This window comes from Meles meles, chromosome 13 (assembly GCF_922984935.1).
Source record: "Meles meles chromosome 13, mMelMel3.1 paternal haplotype, whole genome shotgun sequence".
In the NCBI taxonomy this organism is placed as follows: Eukaryota; Metazoa; Chordata; class Mammalia; order Carnivora; family Mustelidae; genus Meles; species Meles meles.
In genome coordinates, this window is record NC_060078.1 from 30,532,087 (window position 1) to 30,559,754 (window position 27,668).

At 52.5% G+C, this 27,668-nt stretch overlaps 1 protein-coding gene across 2 annotated transcripts in view; it reads left to right on the forward strand.

Moving 5' to 3' along the window:
* Window positions 1-26,712, forward strand: part of TSPAN15 (tetraspanin 15) — a 50,039-nt gene extending 23,327 nt beyond the window's left edge. The window contains exons 2-8 of one of the 2 annotated variants that reach the window (XM_046026667.1): window positions 5,316-5,501; window positions 6,714-6,788; window positions 17,325-17,420; window positions 19,861-19,977; window positions 23,822-23,865; window positions 25,273-25,389; window positions 25,899-26,050. In XM_046026667.1, the coding sequence (XP_045882623.1) occupies window positions 5,316-5,501; window positions 6,714-6,788; window positions 17,325-17,420; window positions 19,861-19,977; window positions 23,822-23,865; window positions 25,273-25,389; window positions 25,899-25,917 (654 nt within the window). In that variant the 3' untranslated portion in view covers window positions 25,918-26,050. Of the gene's footprint in view, window positions 1-5,315; window positions 5,502-6,713; window positions 6,789-17,324; window positions 17,421-19,860; window positions 19,978-23,817; window positions 23,866-25,272; window positions 25,390-25,898 lie in introns of both variants that reach the window. The other variant, XM_046026666.1, reaches the window with a different exon arrangement.
* Window positions 26,713-27,668: the final 956 nt, after the last annotated feature.

Below are 27,668 nucleotides of genomic sequence, written 5' to 3' on the forward strand. Positions count from 1 at the left end.
TCCTGCGATTGAGCCCCGCATCGGGCTCTCTGCTCAGCGGGGAGCCTGCTTCCTCCTCTCTCTCTGCCTGCCTCTCCCTACTTGTGATCTCTCTCTGTCAAATAAATAAATAAAATCTTTAAAAACAAAAACAAAAACAAAAACATAGCTCCTTGGGCACACAAGAGCTGGCTTGCCACACATGGCAGGTGGCTGCAGACAGGAGTCAGCGTCATCGCAGCACCTGCCCGGGAAGCACTGCTCTGTTCATGATTACTTTGGATTTTGCCAAGACATTGTGGACCCCTTCTCTCCAGGTCTTATCGAAAGGCCTGTCTGGAGGCCTTAGCGGTGGGTCAGGCAGACAGGCTTTTGGTGGGGAACCCTGACTCTGCCTATCCTACACTCTGGGTCCCTTGATTTAGATGAGCGCCTGGCCTGGAACATGAGACCAGTCCTTTCTTGGGTGTGGGAGGGGTGGGAAGGTTAAGGGGGGGTGATGCAGGTCTAGTATTCGCGGGCTCCCGTGCGACATCATCACTCGGTAAATGGCAGCAGGCTTTATTATTTCACAGGTGACAAATGAGCCCCAAAGGGGACATGGCCAGGAGCACTGAGCTGATAATAGAGGCCCAGAATGCCATATCCCATCTCTTGTCTCATCTCTGTTTCTCCTTCCGTGCAGGAGACAAGCTGGTATGCATGCCGAGGAGGGGGTGGCCGTCTGCCCAGGCACAGGCAGGATGGGTCTGGGGCAGAAGGGCTGATGGATGTGAGGTCCGGATGTAGGAGCCCTGCCAACCCCATCTGATTTAGAGTCTCTCTGGGGCCCTGGAGTTTAGCGAGTTCCTACATCCTTTAAAAGCTAGAAACTCAGGAAGGTGTTTTGTTGGGGCCCGACAGAGAACTCTGGAGCCTCAAGTGCCTCATGAACTCATTCCAGAATGAAGCAATTCCTGGGACCTTCCAGGAAACACTGATTCCTCCAGGAAGCCCACCCTGATTTCCTCCCATTCCCTGTCTCCCCTCACCTTTGTTTGAATCCCCAGCTCCTTCTGCCCCTCTCCATGGTAGGAACTGCAGCTTGCTTCCCCCCCCACATGGACTAGGGAACTTCACATTTTTGGTGTCAGAAACATTTCAGCTGGAAGCTAGCAAAAGTAAAGATACGACTTTTTTCTCCATCCCCAGTTCAGAGACCTGCTAAATTCCATCCTTCAGACTGTAGAGGTCATTTCCAGCCTCTCTGACCCCTATCTTATGCCAGTCTTACCCCTATCTAGTCTTGTGACTCCTGTGACCTCCAGGTCTGGAACGTAATCGGTGACTAGTGTGTGCCTTTTAGGGTGAAAATGTTGTGAGATTTGCCCCAGCTGGGGATGAGCCAGCAGACCCGTGGCCAGATGCTTCCGGGAGGAGGGAACACAGGTGCTGGAATGCCTCCCAGGGCCTCCTGCTTCCAGCATCCCTATGAAGCTGGGCCTTTCCCTGTGGGGGAGGAAGGGCTGCTTCCTAGCTGGAGGGCTCCTCGGGATCCTTCAGGCTGGTTTATGCTGGGCCACAGGGCTCCTGAGAAGCTTGTTGAAGATGCCACAGGGTTTGCAAACCCTGGAGCTTTGGGCCTGGGCTGGGGGCTGCCGGGGGCATCCCCTGCTTGGCCCCAGATGGGCATGGCCATGTGCCCTCCCACCCCTCCGTCCCAGCCCTGTCTAGCTGAAGTTGCAAGACAAATGGGCCATTTGCTATTGGCTGGGGCTGGAGTGGTCTCCCGCAGCCTTGGGGAAAGGCTATAATTAGCAGAGTTCTGGATGAGATTGCATGCTCACCCTGACAGTTAATTTTGTACTCAAATGCAAACATAAACTGATGTCACTGGAGATGTAAATATCATTGGAAATGTTGAAGTTCCTGGGAGGGGTACAGCTGCCTCTCCCCATGCCCATGGCCCCCTGAGCTCTTGAGGGAGGAGCCCAGAGCAGTGTGTGCTGTGTCCCTTGGGGCTTGTCGGGCTGGACCAGGAGAAACACGTGTGTGATGGTTCAGTTTTCACAGTGCGGGGGGAGTTGGGATGCTTTTGCCACAGGAGTATTTCCTATGGCTTTAGTGGTCTGGGAATGTTGCAAGGCTGACGAGCAAGGAAAATGCAATGCTTTGCACCAGGAAGGAGAGCACACCAAAGGAAGTGTCGTTTCCTGTGGGCAAGGCCATCCTGGAGTGGGTCCTGGGGCTCTAGGGAGCTTGTAAAAATAGAAGAAGCTACTTTATGCCTTTATGGAGAGGGCTGGGTCAATTCTGCTCTGGTGTTTTGGAGGTGGTTTCCAAAGCAGGCTACCTTAGCCCAGAAGCATAGCCTTAGGCAGGCATGAGCAAGGGACACAGGCTAAGAGCCCTCCTGCCCGGAAGACTTTTTTTTTTTTTTTTCTTTAAAACGGGAAACACAAAATTCTCAGAAGTATATGGAATCAGTTTTGAAAATTTATGATGTAATTTCGTTGGGTTAGTGGCAGCGTAAGAATGACACTTCACCCAGAGGATAAATCCCTCCTCTGTCGTCCGCATGTACGTTGTGTCCTTGCATATTTCTTTGTTGTTTTTTTTTTGCTTGTTTCTTTTTTAAAAGATTTTATTTATTGATTTGATAGACAGAGATTACAAGTCGTCAGAGAGGCAGGCAGGGAGAGAGGAGGAAGCAGGCTCCCAGCTGAGCAGAGAGCCCGATGCGGGGCTCGATCCCAGGACCCTGAGACCATGACCTGAGCTGAAGGCAGAGGCTTTAACCCACTGATCCACCCAGGCGCCCCAGTGTTCTTGCATATTTAATTCAGTCCCTGCCTGTGCTCTCAAGACTTCCATCTGTCTGTCAGTCCGTCCGTGTGGGGTCCTTTTTAACCATGATCTTCAGCTTTGGGGTGGAGGGATCTCTGGGCTCTGTGTCTGCTTCAGGGTTAGGGTTGAGCGAGTGATTCCTTAGAAGTCTGGTAATTTAGAAAGGCCAGAAAGGACTGTTTTTCAGCTGCTTAGTCTTGTTCTAGGGCACGCATAGAGCTTAGGCCGAGCTTGAACAATGATCTCACCTTGTTCTGGGTTTTGGAGCATGAACTGACCAGATAGACTTTGATCCATCTAGCTCGGTAAAAGGTAGACTTTACTTTCTGGGGTCACCATTTTCCTGTAGAAAGTTTCATGTGAGTGAGTGTGTGTGTGTGTGTTTTGGCTTATAAATTTAAACATTCACCCAAGTGGGTACTTTTTTTTTTTCCAAGTGGGTACTTTTCATGACATCATTTCGTGGACGGTTTTCCTGATATAGTCAACTTTTCCCCGGGGGGACAGCTTCCTGGCCATCCTCTGTTATCCGGTGTTTCTAAGTAAGCTCATTCTGTTTGACTTTCGGCATCCTGGCCACTTGTCAAAGCTTCAGAGAAAGCAGGCACTTCCCTTTCCCCAGGATGGTCTTAGTGCTCTGCAGAAGGAAGTCAAGGGCATCTATTTGGAGGGCACATTAGAACCAATTTAAGGCCACTAAGGAACTGGAGAGGCAGCCTCCTTGGTGTTCTGGCTGTTGACTCTAGTATATCTCACCAACATCCTGTTGGTATTACCCCTCACTTCCTTTGCTTGGACCTTAGCTGGCCTCGCTGCGGCTCTGGTTACTGTCCCATACCACCATCTCCTGGTGGGGAAGCCCAGAGTATCTAGTGATGTGTCCTTGCCCTCAGGAAGTGTGGCAGGGGAACTCAGAATCCTTGGACAGGCAAGAGGTACACAGCGTCAGACTCAAACCCAAGGGGGTTGACTGGGAAGTCTGGCTCACATCCACTCAGTACACATGGATTGTAAGCCCTGACTATTCTTCCTAAATGTCAAGACTGTCCTGATGCTGGAGATACCCCAAACAGTTGGAAAATCCCTCCTGACATGGAGCTTAGAGTCTCATGGGGAAAGACAAACAATTACAAAGCAGAAGAAAAAAGCCGCCTGTTAAATACTGGTCAGGGCAGAAGAGAAAAATAAAGTGGGGCATGGGATCAGGAGTTTCAGAGGGAAGGATTTTCTACTTTTAAATAAGATGGCCCCAGGGAAAGCCTCACAAAGCAGCTGACAACTGAGCAAAGACAAGAGGAAGCTGAGGGAGTGAACCCTGTGGATGTCAGGAAGAAGAGCAGTCTAGGCAGTGGGAGCAGCCTGTGCAAAAGCCCTGGGGTGGTGCCTTTAGTGTGTTCCACCAGCAGTAAGGAACCCAGTGCTGCGAAAGCTGAGTGAGGGAGGGAAGGCAGGGAGAGGTGAGCTCAGATAGGTCCTGTGGAACTGTCATCTGTGCTTAGGGTTGTGGCTTTCATTCTCAGCACACAGAGAACCAGCCTGCTCTGTAAGGGGTTGCCTGGTCACTCTGTGTGGAGAATGGGCGAAGGGGCCAGTCGGGACACTACACTGGGATCCCAGGGCAGCAGCGTAGCCCCAGACTCATCTCAGGCTCAGGAGTGGTGTCAGCTGATAAAATTCCCTGAAAATTTAGTACGAGGCTTTTAGGCTGAGAGACAAGAGGGGCCCTCCAAAGAGCTTTGTGACCTGGTTTTTCCTGACACAGTTCAACTCAGTCATCTTTCCACTGTTGGGAAAGTTGATCGACAAGGAATTTGACATCAAAATCCCCTCAAAATTCCTCCCTCGCCAGCCCTCTGCCTTCCTGAGGGTCCTCGTGTAAATACATTCCACATTTAGGGGAGTGCATGCTGCAGCTCTGAAATGTCCCCGGGGTTGGGGGGGAGGGAGGAACCTGCCTGTGTCACAGGCATCCCAGGGGCCCCAAGCTCCTGGGTACTTTCCTCTAAAGAGGGTCTGTGCCCGTTTGCTCCATGCTTCAACCACAGAAATTCATTTCCTCACAGCTCTAGAGGCCAGAAGGCCAAGTTCAAGGTCTGACAGGGTCGGTTTCTCCTGAGGCCTCTCTCTTTGGTGTGCAAATGGCCCCCTTCTCCCCGGGTCTTCACATGCTCTCCCCTCCGTGTGTGTCTGTGGCCTGATCTCTTCTTATAAGGACACCAGTCTTACGGGATTAAGGCCCACCCATATGACCTCATTTTAACTTAATTACCGCTTTAAAGGCTCTATCTCCAAATATAGTCACATTCTGAGGTACTTGGTGGGGGGGGGTGAAGAGTGCAGCGTCTGAACTTTGCCGGGGGCACAATTCAGCCCATAGCAGGTTCCCTCATGTATGGTCATCTGGGGTGAGTCCCCCATGGCGGGCACCAGAGCCCCCCATGAACTCTTTATAGGGTAATCAAGTGACCGCCAGTCCCTCTTCTCTCTCACTCCCTGCTTTCTTGCTGCAGCTGATCGGAGCCCTGGTCCTGTCGGTGGGCATCTATGCAGAGGTGGAGAGGCAGAAATATAAAACCCTTGAAAGTGCCTTTCTGGCCCCAGCCATCATCCTCATCCTCCTGGGGGTCATCATGTTCATTGTCTCCTTCATTGGTGTGCTGGCTTCCCTCCGAGACAACCTGTGCCTTCTCCAAGCGGTGAGTGGGCCCCGGGTGCCTCTCAGCCGGTGGGCGGGGGCGGGTGTCCTCGGAGTTCCCTGGACAGCTGGCGAGAATGCCCCCGGGACCCTGGGCAGCCCATTTTTTCCAGTCCTTGCCTCAAACCAGACTTTCTAGAGGGTTACTGGATCAGCCTACCTGTTCACGTTGGCCCGAGAGAGACCAGCCGCTATGGCGGGTCAAGGCTCGTCTGGATACTCTCGTCCTATTTAAACTGTGCTGCTCCCGCCTCTCCAGTGCAAGTGGGAGAAACCACACTGGAATGGCAGCCAGCAAACCCCAAAAACCTTGGTGGTGAGTCAGTCACTGGCTCACGTAATCAGCAATCCCATGCTGGTGCCATGGCTTAGACCTTGGACTCTTCTCTCTCTTGCCGCCTCCCCGTCCTCAGGCTGTCTTTGCAAGGGTCACCCATAGCCTCAGACCCATCCGCTCTGGATTGAGAGGATCTTTCCTGGTAACCCCAGGATTGGGTTACCCCTGCTTGGGCCAAGTCCTTGCCCTGGGGTCAGCCTCACCGAGCCCCCTTTCTCTGAAGTGAGGAATGGCTCCCCAAAGCTGGGGGGACTGGGTTGGCAGATCTGTTCATCCTGCACCCACATGTATGTTTGACCTCAGTGTCGCCCCTCACTTGGGAAGCTGCTCAGAGCCAGTACAAGCAGGGTACTGGGGCTGCCTGAGGCCGGAAGTTGCTGACATCAGTTTGGACAACGGCTGCGCTGTGATAAGGGGCCGGGGGCGGGGGTATATGTCCCTCAAGCCTCAGACATTGCGTCACCCACTCTGAGGGGGTCTGGGAAGTGGCTTCTGAGGGGCTCTGCAGGCAAAGCTGGAGATGCTGCTCCTGCCTTCCCATCGGGCCAGGCCTGCATCTGGGGCAGCTGCAGTGGGGACCCGCTCTCCTCATGGCGGTGCTGGTGACGGCAAAGGGGTGTTTTTCCCCCCAGACTGCGGAGGACGCCTGAGACAACCCTCCACGGCCATCTGGCCCAGACAGCTGAGTCACCCTTCCTGACTGCGGACCGGCTCCAGAGATGGGTTTTCCCGGGGAATATCTGTCCACATCCTGTGTCCTCACAGGAAGAAGGAGCAAAAGGCCCACCAGCCAATTAGAGCTCCCACAAACTTGACCTTGGAGCAAATGGCCCTTTGCTTGCCCCTCTCAGTGAATCTCTGAATTTTGTTTTTCAGTTCATGTACATCCTTGGGATTTGCCTCATAATTGAGCTCATCGGTGGAGTGGTGGCCTTGATCTTCCGGAATCAGGTGGGCCTCTGATGCGGGTGTCAGCCACATGTGTGTGCTGGGCACCCACGTGCGCGTCCTGGGCTGTGTAAACTGGGGTGTGCGGAGAGCAGGGCAGATAATTCCTTGTGGAACGTCCATTCCACTGGGGAGATGGGCACTGAATGAGTAAACCAGAGAACAGGAACACAGAAAAGGTGACAGGTATGTGCCTGGGGCAGACGAGGGAATGCGGGAAGAATGAAAAGGAACCTACCCGCTGAGGCACAGGGGGAACGGAGGTCCAGGCAGGGGGAACCACTGAGACAGAAAGGAGCTTGGCAGATCTGTGGAGCAGCGTGCAGGCTGCTGGGCTGAAGCAGGTAAGCGATAGGGAGGGACAGAAGGCAAAGTCGGAAAGGGTCACCAGGGCAGATCTTGTAGGTCCTCATAGGCCATGGTTTGGGGGGCTCAGAATTTTTTCTAAAGGTAGTAGGACGCCTTTGGAGAGTTTTGCCAGAAAGTGATGCGATCTGCTTTACAGTTTACTTGCTACTGAGTGGAGAATGGACAGTAGGGAGGCAGCAGGGCTGTGGGGGGACCAGCTGGAGGCTGTGGCTGTCATCCAGGGAGGAGGGGATGATGGCTTGGTCCTGGAAGAGTTGGCAGAATCAGGGACCTTTGAGGTGAGGTTCTTGGGGCTTCTGGTCTCCAGCTCCTTCTATTGCTGGCTGTGTGTGCCTCGTACTGGCTGTGTGGCCTTGGGCAAGTCATTTAGCCCCTCAGATCCTCAGGTTCTCAGCGGATTACGATTCCTCCCTCGCAGGGCTTTGGGTGAGGGTTTGAGGAGAGAATGCTTGTGAAGGACCCGGTGTGGTTCTGGCCCCTCGTGGACGCTTGTTACATAACAACTCTTCTGTCCCGAAGCCTGGAGAGAGAAGAGACTTACCTAAGGTCCCACAAGAACCTAGTGGCTGTGTGGGGTTGACTTCCAACACAAGGCTCTGTTATTTCTCTCATAATCTCATTCCTTGGCCTCCATCCTGGCTTTGGTGTTGGAGGTGGGACGTGGGGAGCTTGGTGAGTTTGCGTAAGTTCTGTTCCATCTGTCCGCTCCCCTGCCTCCAGCTCGCCCCATCCAGACAGCTTGGTTCCTGGCACCCTTGGTTATTCTGCTGAGCAGGTGCTGGAGTGCTGCGGCTGCGTTGTCTCTCTTGTTGGAGGCTGAGCCTAGGGAAGCCATCGTTATCCTAGACAGGGGTGAACAGAGACCTTCAATGACCTGGTTTTTGACTCCTGCCAAACTCCCCGTGGGTGCAGCTACATCCCGGCCCGGGATGGGGGAGCAGGGGAACACCTAAAACACAGGCCTGTCTACACCCCTGGAGTCCAGCAGTCTTCTTCCCATTTTATGAACTGCAGGAGACAGGTAGGGAGAGTCCCATCTTATCAATAGAGTCAGTGAGGCACAGAGTGGTTAGAAAGCCCTCCCCAGGGCACACAGCAAGACAGAGGCTCAGTCTTTGGTTTCAGTTCTTTTTTCCTTCCTGCCAGCTTTACTGAGGTGTAATTGACAAGTAAACTTGCAGCATGTTTAAACTGTACAACCTGATGATTCGGTATACATACTCATTGTGAAATGATCTCCACAATCAAGTTAAATAACATGTCCATCACCTCACATGGGAACTTTCCTTTTAATGAGAATGTTCCAGATCTATCCTCAGCAAATTTCAAGTGTACTATACAGTATTAGCTAGAGCCACTCTGTGTACAACAGAACTTATTCACTGTATAACTGAGAGGTTTGTACCCTTGGCCAACCTCTCCCTATTTCCCACCCCTAGCCCCTGCTAGTCACCACTCTACTCTCTAGCTTTATGGGTTTGACTCCCCACTCCTTTTTTTTTTTTTTGTTTAAAGATTCCACATTACAAGTGTTACCCTGTGGTATTTGTCTTTCTCTGTCTGGTTTATTTCACTCAGTGTAATGGGTTCACGGTTGATCCATGTTGTCACAAATGGCAGGATTTCCTTCTTTTTTATGCCTAAATAATATTCCATGTGTGTGTGTAGGCAATGGACAGGTATACAATACAGTATAAAAATAAAAATATATAAATATGTTGAACAAGTAAGTATATACATTTTTTCATTTCTTTATCCATTCATCTGTCAATAGACACTCAAGTTGTTCCCATTCCTTGGCTCTGGTGAGTAATGCTGCATCATACCATTTGGATGTATTCCCACAAGTGGGATTGCTGGGTCATATGGTATAGTTCCATTTTGAAATTTTGGAGGAAACTTCATAGTGTTTTCCATAATGGTTGTACCAATTTATAGCCCCACCAACAGTGTACAAAGCTTGCTTTTTCTCCCCTTTAATATTTGTTATCTCTTGTCTTTTTGTTAATAGCCATTCAAATTGGCATTAGGTGATATCTCATTGTGGTTTGATTGGCATTTCCCTGATGATGAATGATATTGAGCATCTTTTCCTATACCTGTTGGCCATCTCTGCCTCATCAGGAGAAAGATTTATTTAGTTCCTCACCCTGTTTTTAATCAGATTATTTGTTTGTGTCATTGTCTTTTGACATTCAGTTGTAAGGGTTCCTTATATATATTTTTTTCCTTATATGTTTTGGATATTAACTTCTTGAAAGATACATGCTTTACAAATACTTTCTCTCATTCTCTAGGTTGCCTTTTCATTTTTTTGTTTCTTTCCTTTGCTGTGCAGAAACTTTTTAGTTTAATGTAGTCCCACTTGTTTCTTTTTGCCTTTGTTGCCCGTGCTTTTGGTGTCAGATCCAAGAAATCATTGCCATGACCAATGTCTGGGATTTTTTTCCCCTATGCTTTCTTGGAAGAGTTTTATAGTTCCAGGTCTTGTCTTTAAGTCTTTTATCCATTTTGAGTTTATTTTTGTGTATGATGTAAGATAACGGTCCAATTTATTCTAATGCATGTCAATATCCAGTTTCCCTAGCACCATTTAAGAGACTATCCTTTTCCCATTGTGTATTCTTTGTATTTTTGTAGAAAATTAGTGGGTATGACTGGGTTTATTTCTAGGCTCTCTATCCTGTTCTATTGATCTATATATCTATATATTCTATTGATCTATATGTTTTGGGTCAATACCATATGATATTGATAACTGTAGCTTTATAATACAGTTTGAAATCAGACAGTATGATGCCTCCAGCTTTGCTTTTTGTGCTCAAAATTGCTTTAGCTTTTTGGGGTCTATTGTGGTTCCATACAAATTTTCAGATTTTTTTCTATGTCTGTGAAAAAAATGCTATTGGAATTTTGATAGGTATTGCATTAAATCTGTAGATCACTGTGGGTAGTATGAATAGTTCAGTAATATTAATTCTTCCAATCCATAAACAAAGGATAACTTTCCATTTATTTCTGTTGTCTTCAGTTTCTTTCATCAGTGTTTTGTGATTTTCAGCATATAGATCTTTCACTTCCTTGATTAAATTTATCCCTAAATAATTTATTCTTTCTGATGCTATTGTCAATGGGTTTGTTAATTTATTTTTTGCATAGTTCATTGTTAGTGTTTAGAAATGCAACTGATTTGTGTATGGTAATTTTTGTATTCTGCAACTTTACAGAATTTGTTTATTGGTTTTAATAGATTTTTGCTGGAATCTTTAAGATTTCTTCTTCTTCTTCTTCTTTTTTTTTTTTAAGTACTGTCCATGCCCAGTGCAGTATCCAACACGAGGCTTGAACTAACAACCCTGAGATCGAGACCTGAGCTGAGATCAAGAATTGGATGCTCAGCTGACTGAACCAGCCAGGCACCCGTGGGGTCTTTAAGATTCCTCTATATAAGATCCTGTCATATGCAAATAGAAAATTTTACTTCCTTTCTGATTTGGATGACTTTTACTTCTTTTTCTTGCCTAAGTTTCTTGCTCTGGCTTAGGACTTCCAGGACTATGTTGAATAGAAGTAGTGAGAGTGGACACTTGTCTCTTCCTGATCTTAAAGGAGAAGCTTTCACTTCTTCACTGCTGGGTATATCAGCTGCAGATTTATGAATGGAGGTACATTCTTTCCAGACCCAATTTGCTGAGCATTTTTATCGAATTTTGTCAAATGCTTTTTCTGCATCTATTGAAATGATCGTATTTTTATTTATTTTTTATTTTTTTTAAAGATTTTATTTATTCATTTGACAGTCAGAGATCACAAGTAGGCAGAGAAGCAGGCAGAGAGAGAGAGGCGAAGCAGGCTCCCTGCTGAGCAGAGAGCCCAATGCGGCTCGATCCCAGGACCCTGGGATCATGACCTGAGCCGAAGGTAGAGGCTTTAACCCACTGAGCCACCCAGGCGCCCCCAAAATGATTGTATTTTTAATCCTTCATTGTTATTGTGGTGTATCACATAGGCTGATTTGCCGCTGTTGAACCATCATTGCATCCCAGGGATAAATCCCACTTGATCATGGCTATGATCCTTTTGATGTGCTGTTGAATTTGGTTTGCTAGTATTTTGCTGAGGGTTTTTACAGCTATATTCATCAACGATATTAGCCTATAATTTTCTTTCTTTCTATAGTGTCCTCACTCGGCTTTGGTATCAGAGGAATGCTGGCCTTATAATAACTTTGGAAGCATTTCCCCCTCTTCAATATCTTGGAAGACTTTGAGAAAGATTAGTATTAATTATTCCTTAAATGTTTGGTAGAATTCACCAGTGAAGCCGTCTGGCCCTAGAGTTTTACCAGTTTACTAGTTCCTGACTTGTTATTGGTCTGTTCAGATTTTGTATTTCTTCATGACTCAGCCTCAGTAGGCTGTGTGCTCTAGAATTTATCCATTTCCTTTCGGTTACCCAGTTTTTTGGTGGGTAATTGTTCATCGTAGTCTCTTACGATTCTTTGTATTTCTGTGATATCAGTTGTGACATCTCCTCTTTCGTATCTGCTTTTATTTATTGGAATTGTCTCTTTTTTCCTAGTCTAGCTAAAAGTTGTCAATTTTATTTATCTTTTAAAAAATCATCCCTTAATTTTATAGATATTTTCTATTGTCTTTATAGTCTCTATTTCATTTATTTCTGCTCAGATCTTTGTTATTCCCTTCCTTCTACTAACTTTGGGCTTCGTTCTTTCCTTTCTTTCTGTTTTCTTGAGGTGTAAAGTGAGATTTTTCATTCAAGGTCTTTCTCTTTTTTTCTCAAGGTAGATGTTCACTGCTACACACTTCCTTCTGAGACTAAGCTTTTTGCTTTTACTGCATCCCCAAAGTGTGGTATGTTGTATTTCCATTTTCATTTGTCTCAAAACATTCTTTTACTTCCCTTTTTTCTTTGCCCCCTAGTTACCTTTCCAGTCTGGTGTCACTACCTGCTCCTCCCTTTTCCCCTTTCCTGCCTTTCAGACCGTCCTCTCTGAGCTAGAAGGTCGGGGTATGGGTTCCTGCCTCCGCAGCCTGAGGGGAGAGAGGCGTTTATTCCATTTGTCCGTGGGGATGTGTTTCTGTGCAGTTACTGGGCTCCAGCACTGATCCAGAAATTTTGGATCAGTGCTTTCCTAGCTGGAGCCCAGGTCCAGGTTGTGGTCAGCAGCATTTATTATTTTCATAAAGCATCCCCTAAATGAGCGGCCATTTTGGTTTCCGGCATGCTCTCACAAACGCAGGCTGATTTGTCATCTTCTAGTGCCCCGTAGGTCAGTAGGGGCCATGACACCCACCACTCCTTCCTGAGTTCTCTAGTCCTCATGGCTGAGGATGCCACGGGCTGAGGTCGGCACTGAGAGTTTGTCATTATCTCATTATCCCCAAAGCCCGAGGATCGGATGGCATGTCCCCTCATGGGGTCCTGTCAGGAGGGGATCTCTGTGTGCAGCCCAGGAAGGACCCCCACCACCAGGGTCTCAGCTCTTCGGAGGCTCAGGGTGAGCCGTGTTCTCATCTGCTTACGATACATAATTCAAAAATAACTGAAAAACGAGATACAAAACTGCAAATGCAGTCAGATCTTTGCCATAAAAAAATAGGCCTGGAGGGGCGTCTGGGTGGCTCAGTCAGTTAAGCCTCTGCCTTCAGCTCAGGTATGATCTCAGGGTCCTGGGATCGAGCCCCACATCGGGCTCTCTGCTCAGCAGAGAGGCTGCTTCCCCTTCTTGCTCTGCCTGCCTCTCTGCCTGCTTGTGATCTCTCTCTCTGTCAAATAAATAAATAAAATCTTAAAAAAAAAATAGGAGCAATCTGGAAGAAAATAGAATTATTTGCATATTAACTCTTATTTCCTTTGAGGGTGGGGCTAGGGTGATTTTTATTTTCTCTTTGACATTTTTTTCCCATTTCCTCCCAAAAGAAGACCCAAATCCTCTTTTTCTTATAATCATGGGGGGAAAAAACCATATAAAGAAAAATAATGTCTCTTCCAACTGTAACGTAAAACACAAGACTGGCCACTGCAAAGGGTGGGCTGTTGACAGCAGCAGGAAGGGGCAGTGTGAGGTGGAGAGAGGAGATGGGGAGCAACGAAGGTCAGCAGCCAGGAGGAAGTGAGCCCCGATTCCATTTTCTCCTGGCCAAGAGAAGAAACATTTCTCTGAGCCCGACTCTGACGAGTCTGGCCACACAGGCTACCTATTAAATCCAAGAATCCACTCGAGGTGCCAGATGGAGGACAAAGTAGGCCAATGGCCTCGTGTTCGGTTGTCAGCAAGGGAACAGGCCATGGCTGTCCTGGCAGCAAACGCCAACAGACACCTGGGTATAAAGACAAGACTCCATCCCTGACCTTGGGCGGGGCTTCTGCTGTCGGGCACGACCTGATGGTCAGACTCAAGTGGCTTCTCTGTTGTGCCCTGGGGAGCTGGGCATGGAACCCCAAGGGCCCGGGCATCAGCAATGCCGCACCCTGACTCCAACCAGTGCGAGGAGAACCTGCGTGACCCCCATGACTGTCTGGGTCTCACCTTGACCTACCAGTACTCCAGCGTGTTCCAGGGGTGTCGGAGAGGGCAGCTGCTGCCCATATGTCCCCAGTCAGGCAGAGCTGCGTGGGACACCCAGAGAGTGCTGGGATGTGGCTGGTACATCTGTACCCCCAACCCAGATCTTCTGGGCTCTACCTTCCCTCCACTGCTAAGGCAGGGGTGAGGAGTGGCCTCTTTCCTGGCCTTGATCAGAGGGTGCTGGGGTCACAGTCAAGCCTGGGCACCCCCTCCACATTGTGAGAACTGGGCTGGTATTGGTGTCAGCGGGGGCCTCTGTAGCGTGGGGTTTCAGGGTGAGAGCCGCAGAAGGTCCATCTCTGGAGGCCAGGAGGGAGGCTCCCAGGGCCCCCCCTTCCACTCTTCCCTCCTCCCCCTGCTCCTCAGCCTGGGGAGGGGGGGCCTGCATGCCCCACCCCCTTGATTCCTCATTCTCTTAAAAACACTAAGCGCCTCTCCTGGAAGCTGTGCCAGAGGCTTTGGAGAGCTTTAGAATTAGATTTGGAAGAAAGAACTAGAAAGGACAGTTCTTTGCAGCTTGCCTCTGGTGGTTTAAACAGTGTACTCTGAAAATCCTCTGGCCTTTAATGTTTGCTTACCCTTTGCTGAGTTTAGCCCAGGCCATGTGGACCCTGAAGCTACCCCAGCCTTGGAGGAGGGTGGGTGGGGGGTGGGTGGAGGGGTTGGGGTGGGGAGTGGTTTTCCTGCACTAGTTGGAGCTGGCCCTGCTGCTGTGAGCTGGTTTCGAGCAGGGCAGGGATGGCGCTGCGGGTTTGGTCTCGGGGTTGGGGGGGGGCACAGAGGAACGAGGACTCCCTGCTGCGCCCCACAGTCCCGCAGAACGTAGCTGAGCACGGCCGAGCACTTCACAGTTAAAATCATGAGCTAGGAAGCTTGCTTGTCTCACTGGAGTTTCTCATCCCTCCCCAGGCCCGTCATGGCACAAGGACCACCTACGTTTCTTCGCGTCTCTGGTACATACACGCGCGCACACACACGCACACACACGTGAGAGCACACCAGAGCAAGCCTGATCCAGAGGGGTCCCAGAGGGGGCTGGGGCAGCTGCTGCCCTTGGAGCCTGGGGCCATCTGTTTCTCCTGCCCATTTGGAGGGGCCTCCAGCAGGGCCTCCTGTCCCTGTAGGGGCCCAGCTCAGCTTACCAGATGGGAGGCCTGATTTTCACAGAGGCCTTTTTGGCGTCAGCAGGTTTGGAAAGTACCCAGTGACTGAGTTGGTTTAGGGAGGATGGTCAGAGCTGCTTACCAAAGAGGGAGCGAGAACCTTTCCTCGTTGGGCCACTGGACATTCCCTGTGCTGACCCTGCCCTGGACCTCCTGCCCTCATCCCCAGGCCCCTCAATCCCTGCCCTGGGGGTAGTCCAGATAATCTGTGATGCAGGGGAGGGGCCAGGAGGTGGCCACTGGGCTGGGGTGGGTGCAGAGGGACATGGAGGACCAGGACTGTGTCTGCAATGCCCTGAGAGTCGGCTGCAACAAGCTGACACACCCCTATGCATGTAACCCTGACCTTGGCATCCTCCCCCCACACCTCTGTACAGCCATGGGCCCCCTCCCGCATGCCATTCAATGCCATGAATTTGTTCCCTTGCCCTACCCTGGGTGGTGGACCGACTCCCCATCCTCATGTCCTGTTTCTTAGATGCCCCCAACCATGCCCCCGCTGGCTGGCCTGGCCCCTCATCCCCTAGAGGAGTGGGCACCCCAGATCGGAAAGTCTTTATGACCTGAGGGCCTCTGAATAGGGTGGGCCTGAGGCCATGGGGTCCCTGATCTGCCCAGGTTGTACAACCAGCAGGCTCCTGCCCTGGGATCGGTGCGGGACTGAGGGCCGGCAAGTTAGCCATCTTTCATGCGAGAGAGGGCCTGTCCCTGTCCCCGGTGCTCCCCCACACTGAATGCTGATATCAGGTTTTGGGGTCCCCAGTCTGTTTCTGAGCAGCTGATCTTCATCAGCAGAGGGTTGTCCTTCTGGCCACAGAGATAGGTCTCCCCGAGCCCATCTCCTTTGTTGCCTTGACTCTGAGCAGGGTGAGTGTCAGGAAGGAGGTGGCTGAGGTACCCTTTGTTCCTCTCTCTTCCTGATTTGGTTTGGGGAGAGGACCCCACACTGGGGGTTTGCCACCTTGCTCCTAGCATCTCTCTGCCAACAACTGGCAGGGTGACCTTGGTCAGCTCGCCTCTCCAGGCTGCAGGTGTTTGTGAGGGGTCCGAGGCCAGGGGCTGGTTCTTCCTTGGGAGGCCGCTTCCACCTCAGGAAGCCTTTTGGACAAGACCTGAGGCCTCGGTTTCCATGATGATATGATGGTTATGGAGCAGTACTGGAGGGTGTGTGTCTCCTGGAAGAGGAGAGGAAGATCTTTAATACTATGGCCTACTGTATGCCTGGCCCCTTGCTAAGCACATTTGTAGCTTTAGTTTATCTAAACTGAAATCTCTCCCAGGCCGAGGTTGTGCTCCACATTTGGCAGGGAAGGAAGTGGAGGCTTGGCGGCTAAATGAGGTGTCTGAGGCCTGGGTGGCTGCTGGAACTGTTCTTGACCGTGGGCCTTGACGGCCCCTCTCAGCCTCGTCTCTGACCCTCAGAACTGGCAGTTATCGCAAAGATAGGCCTGCAGGTTTGGTTCACAAGTGAGAAACTGAGGCTCAGAGAGGGCAGGTGGTGGTGGGGCCGGCAGAGGCAGGACCAGGCCTGGAACCCAGGGCCCTGTTTCCCCAGTGGCGCCTGCAAGCACCTCCCCCGGGGATCGTCTGGCTCCAGAGCCAAGAATGCCCCCTTTGTACCAGCACAATCTCTGGTGATCCGCGGGCCTCCCTGTGCTGAAAGCCCTGATTGTCGCTGGGAGCATGGGGCTGGGCTGCCCACCCTCCCACCCCCACCCCTTCCCGCTGTGGGGCCTTTTGTGCTCCTGGATTTCAGCACAACAGCCGGGCTGTTGATCCAGAAGGCCCAGCGTGACCGGGAGAGGGCGATGTGCCAGCGCCCCTCCCGGTGGGGAGCCTCCTGGCCCGAGGCTGGAGCTGGGTCTTGTCGTTCAGCACTGAGCCCTGCCGCATGAAGAGTGGCCCACTGGGGAAGTCAGGAGAGCTGATTTCCAGTCCCAGCCAGGCTCCTAACCAGCCTGCCATGCCCTGGGAGAGTCAGGCCCCCTCTCTGGGCCTCAGTTTCCTTATCCATGACACAAGAGTGTGGATAGCTGAGAAGAGCGGAGAGGACAAAGACCCAGCTGGGGCCTGTCTTTGGGCAGTGGAAAGGGCACCAGGCGGGGACCTGGGCCAGCCAAGTCCCAGCTGGGTGTGGCTGCTTCCCCAGGCAAAGCCCCATCTCTTGGGGCCTGAGCTCTCTGATCTGTATAGGAAAGGGGGTGAATCACTCCTGCTCAGACATGGCAAAGGGACCCAGGCATCAGATAGGTGCCAGGGTGCAGAGAGGGTGTGTGGGCAGGAAGGTAGTGCAGGCAGGGTGGGGGCTATTTGGGCTTGTGAGCACTCTCTTCTAGTCTTGAGTTCTGGGAGCTCTTGGGTTGGACCTTGGTGGGGGGGGTGTCTGTTTCTTTCATAATGTCTCCATCCAAATAGACCATCGACTTTCTGAATGACAACATTCGAAGAGGAATTGAGAACTACTATGACGATCTGGACTTTAAAAACATCATGGACTTCGTTCAGAAGAAGGTGAGCCTGATGCTCTGGGTCAGAGATGCACCTGCCATGCCCTTTGCCCCCAGCTCGGGACCTCGCTCAGGAGGGCAAGGGATAGGGAGCAGTGACTTATCCATTCCCAAAGCAGGGGCTGGCCCAGTTGGGAGGCAATGGCAAGGGCATGGATGGGCGCCAAGGGTAGGACCTGACCTTCTCAACCAGTCCTCTGCCCACGTGCCTGGCCCAGAATGTCCTTACGCTCCCTGCCTCCCTTTAGTCACATAGATATCCCCCCCAATCAAAATAGATAAATGAATAAATAATAAGGTCCACTCTAACTACAAGCCACCTTGCATGGTCCGAGGGTATACTTCTCCAGTGGCCAAAGATCCTCCTTCCTTGAGGGGGCGGAGAAAGACCTCCAGGCTGCCCAGTTCAGAGACCTTTCTGCTGAGTCCCTTCAGTGACGGGGAGCTTACTCCCTGCACACCAGGCACAGCCCCAAGCTAGAGAGCACTCTTCCCTGACTCCACTTCCCCCTGCGTTGGGGAACAGAACATGACTTCCCCTTTTCTTCCATAACACTTCTTTCAGTGCAATGATTATCTTTTGGGGACATTGTCCCTCCCCCAAGACCCCCCTCACCTGTGGTGTTATAATGACAGCAGTGGCGGGCGGCACTGCCTTTGGTGGCTTCTGCACATCAGTCTCACTTGGTTCTGAGCCTCAGGTTCTCATCGGAAGCAGGGGGTGAGTACCTTCCCCTAGACTGTGGTGAGCACCGCCACCGTGTTCTCCTAGGCAAGACTCAGCCCTGGCAGCGCTTCCTGGGACACAGTCTAGGGGGCTGTAGCGGGCCTAGTTCCCGGACCTCGTCCCCAGCGAGAACCACATCTCCCCATGCCCACGGCCTCCCGCGGTGGCCACTCCCTTGGCTCAGGCCTTCGCTGTAGTCACAACAGGTGCAGCCGCTGGGAAGCCCCGCTCTGCCAAGGGTGTGTCGGCCAGCTCTGGCCGCTGGATGAAGTGTGATGTTTTTATTGGAACCAGCGTTCCCCTGGCTTGGGGATTTCATTTCTCCCAGGGTGGGATGGGGGGGTCACTCATGCTTGGTGCCAGGCCCCAGGCTGCGTGCTTCACACATGGCCTGACATCAGTATCCTCAGCTCAGCTGTGCTAGGTGGGCAGGGCTCTTCCTGCTTGGTAGATGAGAATCTGAGGCCCAGAGAGGCCAGTCAACTTGCCCAAAGTCACACAGCTAGGAATGGGAGGATGAGGATTTGATCTCTGGTCTCTTGACTCTTGAACTCAAAGCAAATGCCCTTTGAACCGCACCTTGGGGAGGCACTGCTAGGTCCTCAGAGCTGACAGCCAGAGGGCACTGTGGGAACCTCTGGAAGGTGCCTTGTCTGGTTTGTGTTTCTGCTGGGACCTGTGACCCTATCAGTCCCCTAGCTAACCTGCCATTGACTCCCTATCACTCTGAATGCAATCCCGGCTCCCTACTTATCCTGGCTGACTAGGCTCTGCGTGGTATGGCCAGGTATGGCCATGGTATGGCCGTGGTACGGCCAGGGCTGGCCTCTCCACCTCATCCCTCCCCTCTTGCTCGCTCTGCTCCCAACGCATGAAACTCTGCGTGCTACCTACCCCCCTACAGTTCACTCAGCCTGCATGTGTGGGGCCCGTGCACTGTTGACTGGCTTTTTCCTGCTGCTCCTGGTTCAGATTAAATGTCATCTCTTCAGAGGGGCCTCTCCTGACCTCCCAACGCACAGCCACCCCCCAGCTCCCTTCTCCTCTTTTCCCGTGCCCCTGGCGCATGGCGCTACCACTGACCTTTCCATGTAGTGGTTACTCCGTCTCCCCAACAGAGCCTGTCCCCCACGGCCATGTCACTTTGGCTCATCCTTGTCACTCCATGCCCACCATCATGCCTGGCGCCCATCAGCCCCTCAGCGGAGTCACACTTCCCAGGGCGCTGGCACCAGTGCAGGGGGAGAAGCGAAGCTAAGGGGAAAATGAGGGCCTCCCTGCCACCCCTTCGGTCCCGAGTCTGTGGCAGGACGTGAAGAATGTGTTCCCCTGTGCTAAGAGCTGACCGGCAGCTGTGACAGAGGGGCTGCAGGGCTATGGGCATCCATAGAATCCTAGTCTCTGGGACCTTCAAGGGTTGAGCAGGTACCATGGGACATGAAAATGGGGACGCCAAGGGAGGACTTTCCCTCCAATATCTAGTCCCCCTTGCATAGTAAATTTCCGAGAGGCTGCCCAGCCTTGGCTTGCATCCCTCTCCAGTGACGGGGTGCTCCCTGCCTCTCGGGCAGCTGGCTGACAACTACCGCCTCTGGTTCCCCCCACCCCAGGTGACCTGATCAGAAACTGCAGGGTCTCCTGCTGGGGCTCCTTCCTGGTGTGCGCCCGGGGCCTCTGCGGTGACGGCAGCCCCCTTCCCTGCTTGCTTTCCCCTCAGTTCAAGTGCTGTGGCGGGGAAGACTACCGGGATTGGAGCAAAAACCAGTACCATGACTGCAACGCCCCGGGACCCCTGGCCTGCGGGGTTCCCTACACCTGCTGCGTCAGAAACACGGTACCCACCCCCACCCGTCAGACACCTCTCCCCCTTCAGGAAGGGGGGTGGGCAGGAGGCGGTGGTCATTGCCAAGGCATCCAGAGTCTCCAGGGCCATGGGAAGGGGTCCATCTGGGGGTGGGGGTGGGGAAGGTCGTCTCTGCTAGCCGCGGTCATTACTAACTGCTGAGCACTTGCCACGTGCAGGCCTGTGTTAGGCTCTCTAGGCGTGGGAACTCACTTAGCTCCTTCCACAGCACCGTGGGGTCGATCCTTTTGTTTTATCCACCGCACAGATGAAGACGTTGGGACACCAAAGCTTTAGGTGCCTGCCCGGCCCAGGGTTGACAGGGCTGGAATGAGCTGCAGGCCGCCCTCATGGGAACTGTGCTCCAGACCCCTACGTGGAGGCGGGGAGATGGGTCCCCACCAGGGGGGGCCTCGTGGGGCAGTGGGCTCTGCAGCCCTCGCTGGGAGGCACCTGGGAGGGGGTGTGGGATGTGATGCCAGCCAGGCCTCTCCCCAGCAGGACCCCCCCGCTCAGTGCTGTCACCTCCATGGCCACTTGGGGGCCTGGTCCTCTGCAGTCACCACTTACAAAGGACGGGCTCGTCGGTCCTCCGCGTTTAACTAATGTCTCTCGAAACCGCCTGGTTTCTGGACTGGAATGAGGTGGCGAGCTTTGCAATTACTCATGCCCTGAACAGTCATGGAAAATTTTTTTTTGAACATCTCTACCATTCTGTGCCCACTCCTGGATTCTGTAAACCAAGCAGCTGCCAGTGGGGGTGGGGGGACCTCCCGCATGAGTCAGGGAGCCAGGGCCAAGTGCACCAGCCCTAAAAAAGCCTGGGCCTGGAGGGAAGGTTTGTTTGGCAATTTTAGCTGCCATTTTAGGGTAGCTTTCTGGGAAGGGGGGGAATGCTGGGGAAGGGCCCAGCGTTTTCAGAGAAGTCCACGGGGGGTGATTCTGAACTTCATCACCTAGGGCAGTGACACCTGAGTGCCCAAGGCATGCTGTCCGGGTCAAGCCCTATGTGTATTCATTCATTCAACGGATGTTTGTTGAGGACCTACTATGTGCCATGTGATTCTAGGCTCTGGGGGTGCAGAAAATACATGGAGGACCCTCTGCCTGCATGGAACTGATGTTCTAGTCAGGAAGACTGACGAAATCAAGCAATAAGGGACAGATAGGATGCTTGAAGGTGGTAAAGGCTAAGAAGAAAAGCAGGGGTGTGGAAGACTGCAACTTCAGATACTGAGAACGGAGGTTCTCAGTGACACCCTGAAGGAAGTAAAGGGAGAGGCCAGGTATATCTGGGGGATGGGCATTCCTGGCAAAGAGAACAGCAAGTGCAAAGGCCCTGAGGTGGGAATTGCCCTGGTATGTTTGAGAAAGAGCATAGCTCCAGCTGGAGCAGAAGAGTAGCTGATTAAGTCAGGGAGGACCCAGGTATCCTGAAGGCATGGTCAGGACTTTGGTATTCCCCGTGAGTGCCCCGGGGGGTCAAATGAAGGGCTTTGGTAGCTGAGTGGCAGATCTGACTGAGGCCTTACCTCAGGGTCACTCTGACTGCTGTGAGGGGCAGAGGTAGACATGGGGAGTCTGGTTAGGAGCTGGCACGGTGGTCCATGTCAGGTCAGACTGTCAGGGAAGCAGGCTCTGAGATTCTGGGTAGCAAGCGGAGTTTGTAGGAGGAATCAGCCAGGTGGGTATCCAGGAGAGCCAGTGGTGTGGCTCCAGTCTGGGTCCCACAGCCTGAGAACCAGGGGAACTGATGGTGTATTTCCTGTCCAAAGGCTGGCAGGCTCAAGAGCCAGGAAGGGCCAGTGCTTCAGCTCAGGTCTGCAGTTAGTCAGGCAGGAAGAACGCCCTGTTACTTGGGGGAGGGGCAGAAGAATTCCCTGTTACCTGGCCTTCAACTTATTGGTTGAAGCCCACCATTGTAGGGAGAGTGATCTGCCTTACTCAGTCTACTGATTTAATGTTAATCTCATTGAAAGACATCCTCACAGAAACACCCAGAATAATGTTTGACTAAGAATCTGGGCACCCCAAGACCCAGCTAAGTTGACACCTGAAACAACAACCACATGTGACCATCACCACTAGGGACTGACAGCCAAGGCTCCTCCCAATTGTGCTTTCACAGTCGCAGGGATTCTGGGAAACTCCTCCCAGGGTCTACCACACCAGAGGCTTAGTGGAGGTAGAAAAACTTGGTTCGATTCTGGCTTTGTTTGATATATAAGTCAACAGGATTTGCAGATGGATCAGATGTAGGAGGCAGAGGAAAGAGAGAAATCAAGAAGAACTCCCAGGTTTTGGTGCAAGCCACAAGAAAAGACAGGGCTGCCATTGCCTGAGAGGGGACAGCAGGGAGGCAGGTCTACGGAGCCTCTGTGATTTTCCAGCAGGGAGGTCAAAAAGGCACTTGGATATAGGGGGCTGGAGTTTGGGGGAGAAGTCCAGGCCGGGAGTATAAGCACGGATTCCCCCTGCAGAGAAGTGGACCATGAAGCTGGCGTCTGGATGGGACCATGAGGTGGGTTATCTCTGGTTCTCTCAAAATCCCACCATCATTTTGTCTAAATAGAAAAGAGGGTGTTTCCTGCCTTCATAGAATCTGTGTTTCCTGCCTTCATCGAATCTGTGTACAAACGTATTTACTGTCCACTATTTCAGTTAGCCACAGATCTGAATGGACACACAGGAAATACATAGGAGAACAAAAAGGAAATTAAAAAAAAAATCAGAAGCTAGAGTCTTGTGCTTGATGGTTTAGAGCTTCCTGGCAGCCAGAGGAAAAAGGGAGATGTGCTCTGACCATTCAACAGAAGAAGGCAAACCAGTCCCTCCGGGAAAGTCACCCTTACCCCTAGCTCTCAGCTTTAAAGGGAATGTCTTCTACCTGGCTTCCTAAGAGGATTTGAAGCAACGGAGTTCACACAGGGCTGTGAAACTTGTTTAGACTGACTGATGTCCCCAAGACTTGTCAGTATGGAAGGCAGTTTGCTGCTCCATTAAATGGTCTCCGACAGTTTGCCTCTGAGCTCTTGTGTCCAATTTGTAGAGCTCTCCACTCACTCATTTTTGGCGACCCTTTGGGGGTGTGTCCCTCTAGGGCTCTCTCTTCCCCTTCCCACTCACTTCCCAGACCTCAGATAACCCAGCTCATCGGCCCTGGGCCAGAGCGAGAGGAAGCACACATGAAGAGCCCTCGTGAACTTTGCTGTGTCCGTCTTTGGGCTGCTCAGGAGTCCCCTTCTTGACCTTGACCCTGTGTCTCAGAGCAGAGCTTGCTGTCGGGGCCTGGGATGCTTCAGCAGAGACTCTGGAGAGTATCGGTTCTGGGCACCTCCAGGCAGGCTTTACCTTTGGAAAGACCATGGATGCCTCTTATTGCCCTCCCTGGAGGGGGCTTTCCTGGCAGGGGAGGCGATTTCGGAGGAGGGGTCTGGGCCTGAGGACAGGGACCCTGCCTCGAGGGCTGGGAAGCACAGTGCCACGTGGTTACTCCTCTCTAACCATATCATCTACGGACTTACTATGCTCATTGCGTGTCTCCCTTTCTAGAATATAAGTTCTGTGAAGGCAAAGACTTCCCAACACCATGCACCTGCTTCCCAGGCCTGACCCTCTCCGTGGGGGCTGCTTGCACCGCCTAGAGGAACCACAAAACCTGAGCAGTGTTAAGTGGACCCTGGGGGGATTTGGGTCTGAGGGCACCTGGGGTACAGTCTAGATGGAGGGAGGTTATTTTGCCCGCAGACCAGGTCCTGGGAAAAGGGGAGAACAACAGTCCTTCGCAGTAAGTACGATGAAAGTGGCAGCTAATACCCATTTCTGTTTCAGACAGAAGTGGTCAACACCATGTGCGGCTACAAAACCATTGACAAAGAGGTAATGTCTTTGCAGTCTCTTTCCTTGAGAAAGGTTGCTCTTCCTGTCCCATCCCCAGAGGGATGCGAAGGGTCCCTGGGCAGGGTGGGGGAGGGGGACGGACTCCTGGCTTGGAGTTGGGGACTGCCAGGGTTTTCCACCTGTGCCCAGACACAGAAGAACTCAGGGAGCCAAGAACCCCCCAGGCTGGGAGAGCCTGCCTGGCTGTGTTTGCTGAGCACCTACTATGGCCTGCCTGTGGGAGGTCACTGAACCCTTACCCATACCATCACCCTACCCTGCATTCCCATGTGCCCAGTCCTGCCCAGCCCAGCCTGCCTTAGCCCAGCACCCCGCTGGGCTAAGAGTGACTCTGGCGTGATGCTGAGAAGGGAGCTAAAAATCACAACGACTTGAGATGCCTGTGAGTAGTGGTTCTCGAAGTGAGGTCCCCAAACCAGCAGTGACAGTTCCCCGGGGGACTTGTTAGGAACACGTGTTTAGAAACGCAGGTGCTTCTGACCCCCATTTCTGTTGGAGAGTCGTGGACTAGCAGAGGTTCTCAAGCCAAACAGACCCAAAGGCCAGATTTTATAATAATCATCTGGTAATGCCCTAGTTAATTATCTCAAAATTCACAGATAACACAATCTGCCTACACACCTAATTTCAGAACAAGTGACGGATCTGACATAAAAGGAGAAATAGAACAATTTGCAATCAGATAGCATATTGCACGTGGAAATGCTCAGGCATTAGATACAGCGGAGGACACCACAAAGCAGGGAAGGGTTTGCCCCACAGGGGCAGCTGACACATGGGAGGGGGAGCCGTGCTGGTAAGGCCAACACCTCGGGCATTATTTTTGCTGAAGACAGGGTCTTTAAAATGGCGGACAATTCTTGATAAAATTCCAAACACAATACAATATAATAATTCTTGAATTTATATTGTTTAGTAGTATTTCTGCAAAATAACATACAGTGTATATACATGTGTGTGCTGTGTATCTGCGCGCGGCAAAACCACGCAGAAAACACTTGGGTGTTTATGAGTCCCTGCAGTTGTCCTTTGGGCTCGGGTAATTCTGGATGGGTTTTCAGCCGTCTGGATGCCCGGGCCGACTTCTGAGAGGCAGGTGGACAGGGCAGTTGTTTGTGGAGTACGATTGTCCTTAGCTCCGCATCCCCCAAGTCCCCAAACCCAGCTGCCGTGCCAGCCACAAGCGCCACACCATGTCCTCAGTGCTCTCTAGGGGACGCTACCACCACGGAGACCCAGTGGTCTGGAGCCATCCGCTCCTACTGCGGGTGAGAAACCGAGGCTCAGACAGGTTGAGGGACTTGCGTGGACCAGGGGCGAGCCGCGGGGCTGGGGCTGGGGCTCTGCCAGGCGAGCGGGTCAGCCAGGCTCCTCCTCCCCGAGCAGCGGCTCAGCGTGCAGGACGTCATCTACGTGCGGGGCTGCACCAACGCCGTGCTCATCTGGTTCATGGACAACTACACCATCATGGCGGGCCTCCTGCTGGGCATCCTGCTCCCCCAGGTGGGCTGGCCCCCCCGCCCCTCCCGTCCCCCGGGGAAGGGAGCTGGAAGTGGAATGGTGGGCAAGGTGCCGGTTCAGAGAGGGCGGCTGGGTGATTACAGAGGCAGAAAAGGTAAAGGGGCGGGGCGACGAAGGCTCTCCTACCATCAGTCTGGGCGCAGGGCCAGAAGGAGAGCACCAATGACAAGAGTTTGCTTATAAAGCTCTTCCAAGTGCTTTGTAGGCACCGCCGTCTTCAATCCAGTGAGGCAGGTACTATTATCATGCCCATTTCACAGAGGAGGAAATCGAGGCTTCGCAAGGTTAAGTGACTTGCCCAAGGTCCCCTTGATAATGAGCGGCAGAGCTGGGGTGGAGACAGGAGTCCCAGAATGGTGGGGCCTCTGCTGATGGGGCACAGGGAGGGTCTCTGGGATTTCCTGGGAAGGTAGGGAAGGGCCCGGGCTGGGGGCTGCCAGAGCCGCCCAGATCCCCAGCAGGCTCTCACCCGCCCTGCCCTTGCTCCTCAGTTCCTGGGCGTGCTGCTGACATTCCTGTACATCACGCGGGTGGAGGACATCATCATGGAGCACTCTGTCACCGACGGACTCCTGGGGCCAGGCGCCAAGCCCAGCGTGGAGGCGGCAGGCACGGGGTGCTGCATGTGCTACCCCAATTAGCGCCCCTGTCTGGACGGTGCCGGGACCGCACCGCTCCGGCCTCTGCGTGGCGGCCGGACGGGACTATGGATACTCTCCTTACACTTGGCATTGGCCGGAACCACGGCTGTGTTGCCTCTGGTGGCCTGTTCAGGCCTCCCAAGGCCACTGCCTCTCTGGGGAGTGGAGCCCCTCCTCAGCTCTGAGGTCCTGTGCCCGCCCACCCTCCTTGGCGTGGGGATCAAGGGCGCCCCTTCTCCAGGCCAGGCCGCTGGGGAAGGGGATGCTCATTGCTCAGCTCAGGGCCCATTTCATTTCTGGCAATGCCCTGGCCTGTGGTGTTTATGCCCCTTGGAGGGTAGTTTTGTAGTAATGCATAAGCGAGGACGGAAGAGACCATATGTGCTGTGTAGGGAAGGGGGTGTGTGTGGCCCCCTCCAGGGCCCTGGAGTCCCTCAGCCACACCCCAGAGGCCAAGTTGGGCCCATCTCAGCCTCCCAGGGGCCTTGAGCCCTCCCCAAGACTGCTGCTTTGCTGACCCTGTTTTCTACCTGATTTTTGTAACATTCATTTTGTACACATAACAGGAGTTTCTGACTAATCAAAGCTGGGGGGTTCGCCACACACCCCACTCTTGTCCCTCCAAGTCAGTTTATTAATCAAGCAATAAAGACATGATTTTTTATTATGGTGTTTCATTTGTGCTGTTTGGGTCAGGAGAGGGTGGGGAAGTCCTCCACTTGGGCCAGGAAGCCCCTCATTGGTGCAAGGATTGAAGGGGGCACCCTGGGACCGAGATCTGGGAGGGCTTGGCACCCTGCGGCCCAGCGGGGTGGGCAGCTGGCTGGAGGCTGCCTGCTCCGGGTTTGGAATGGCCTCTCCCATTCTTGGTGTTGCTTTTGACAGCCTGTCCTTCCTGCTAGGGATTCACCTGTGGGAAATCTCTGGAGGGGGCAAAGACGACCACACCTGTTTTACACACTGGGAAACTGAGGCAAAGCCACCCATGGTAAGAGGGCTCCTCTTCTGGGAAGTGGGGGTGATGGGGACGTCAGGAAAGTCAGGGGTGTGGGAAGGAGCTGTGCCCACAAACCCACCCACAGCTTTGGAACCTGAGAGGCTCTCCCTCCTACAGTAAGCAGAGTTGGGGGTGGGGTGGTTCTTGGTTCTGGGGAATGGAAGGAAGAATGCACAATGCCCAGTAAAGCTTGGTGCCCATCGCCCCCTGCTGGAGATGGCGGGACCTGCATGGGTCAGCCCACCCAAGCTTTCCTGCCCCAAGACTTGGGTGCCACAGATTTCCTGGGAGGTTCTTAGTAGTCAGACCAATAGAAATAAACAGCAGGAGCCCCCAGACCTGAAGAACTCATCTGAGGGTTTTAGGGAGCTGCCCATCACCCCCAGAAGCTAAGTGGTCGGATGTTTGGTTGGCGGTGTGTAGGGACCTGAGTTGTCTGATGGGTGTGGGAAAGGACAGGAGAGGGGTTTGTCAAAGCACAGATTGATGGTAACAACAGCAAACACATCCACGAGTGATCTCTGTGCTGGGAGCTCGTGTAAACATCTCACCGGCTCCTTTGAGTCTCACGACCATGTGCGGTTATCACTCTTGTTATGTCCATTTTATTGATGGAGAGACTG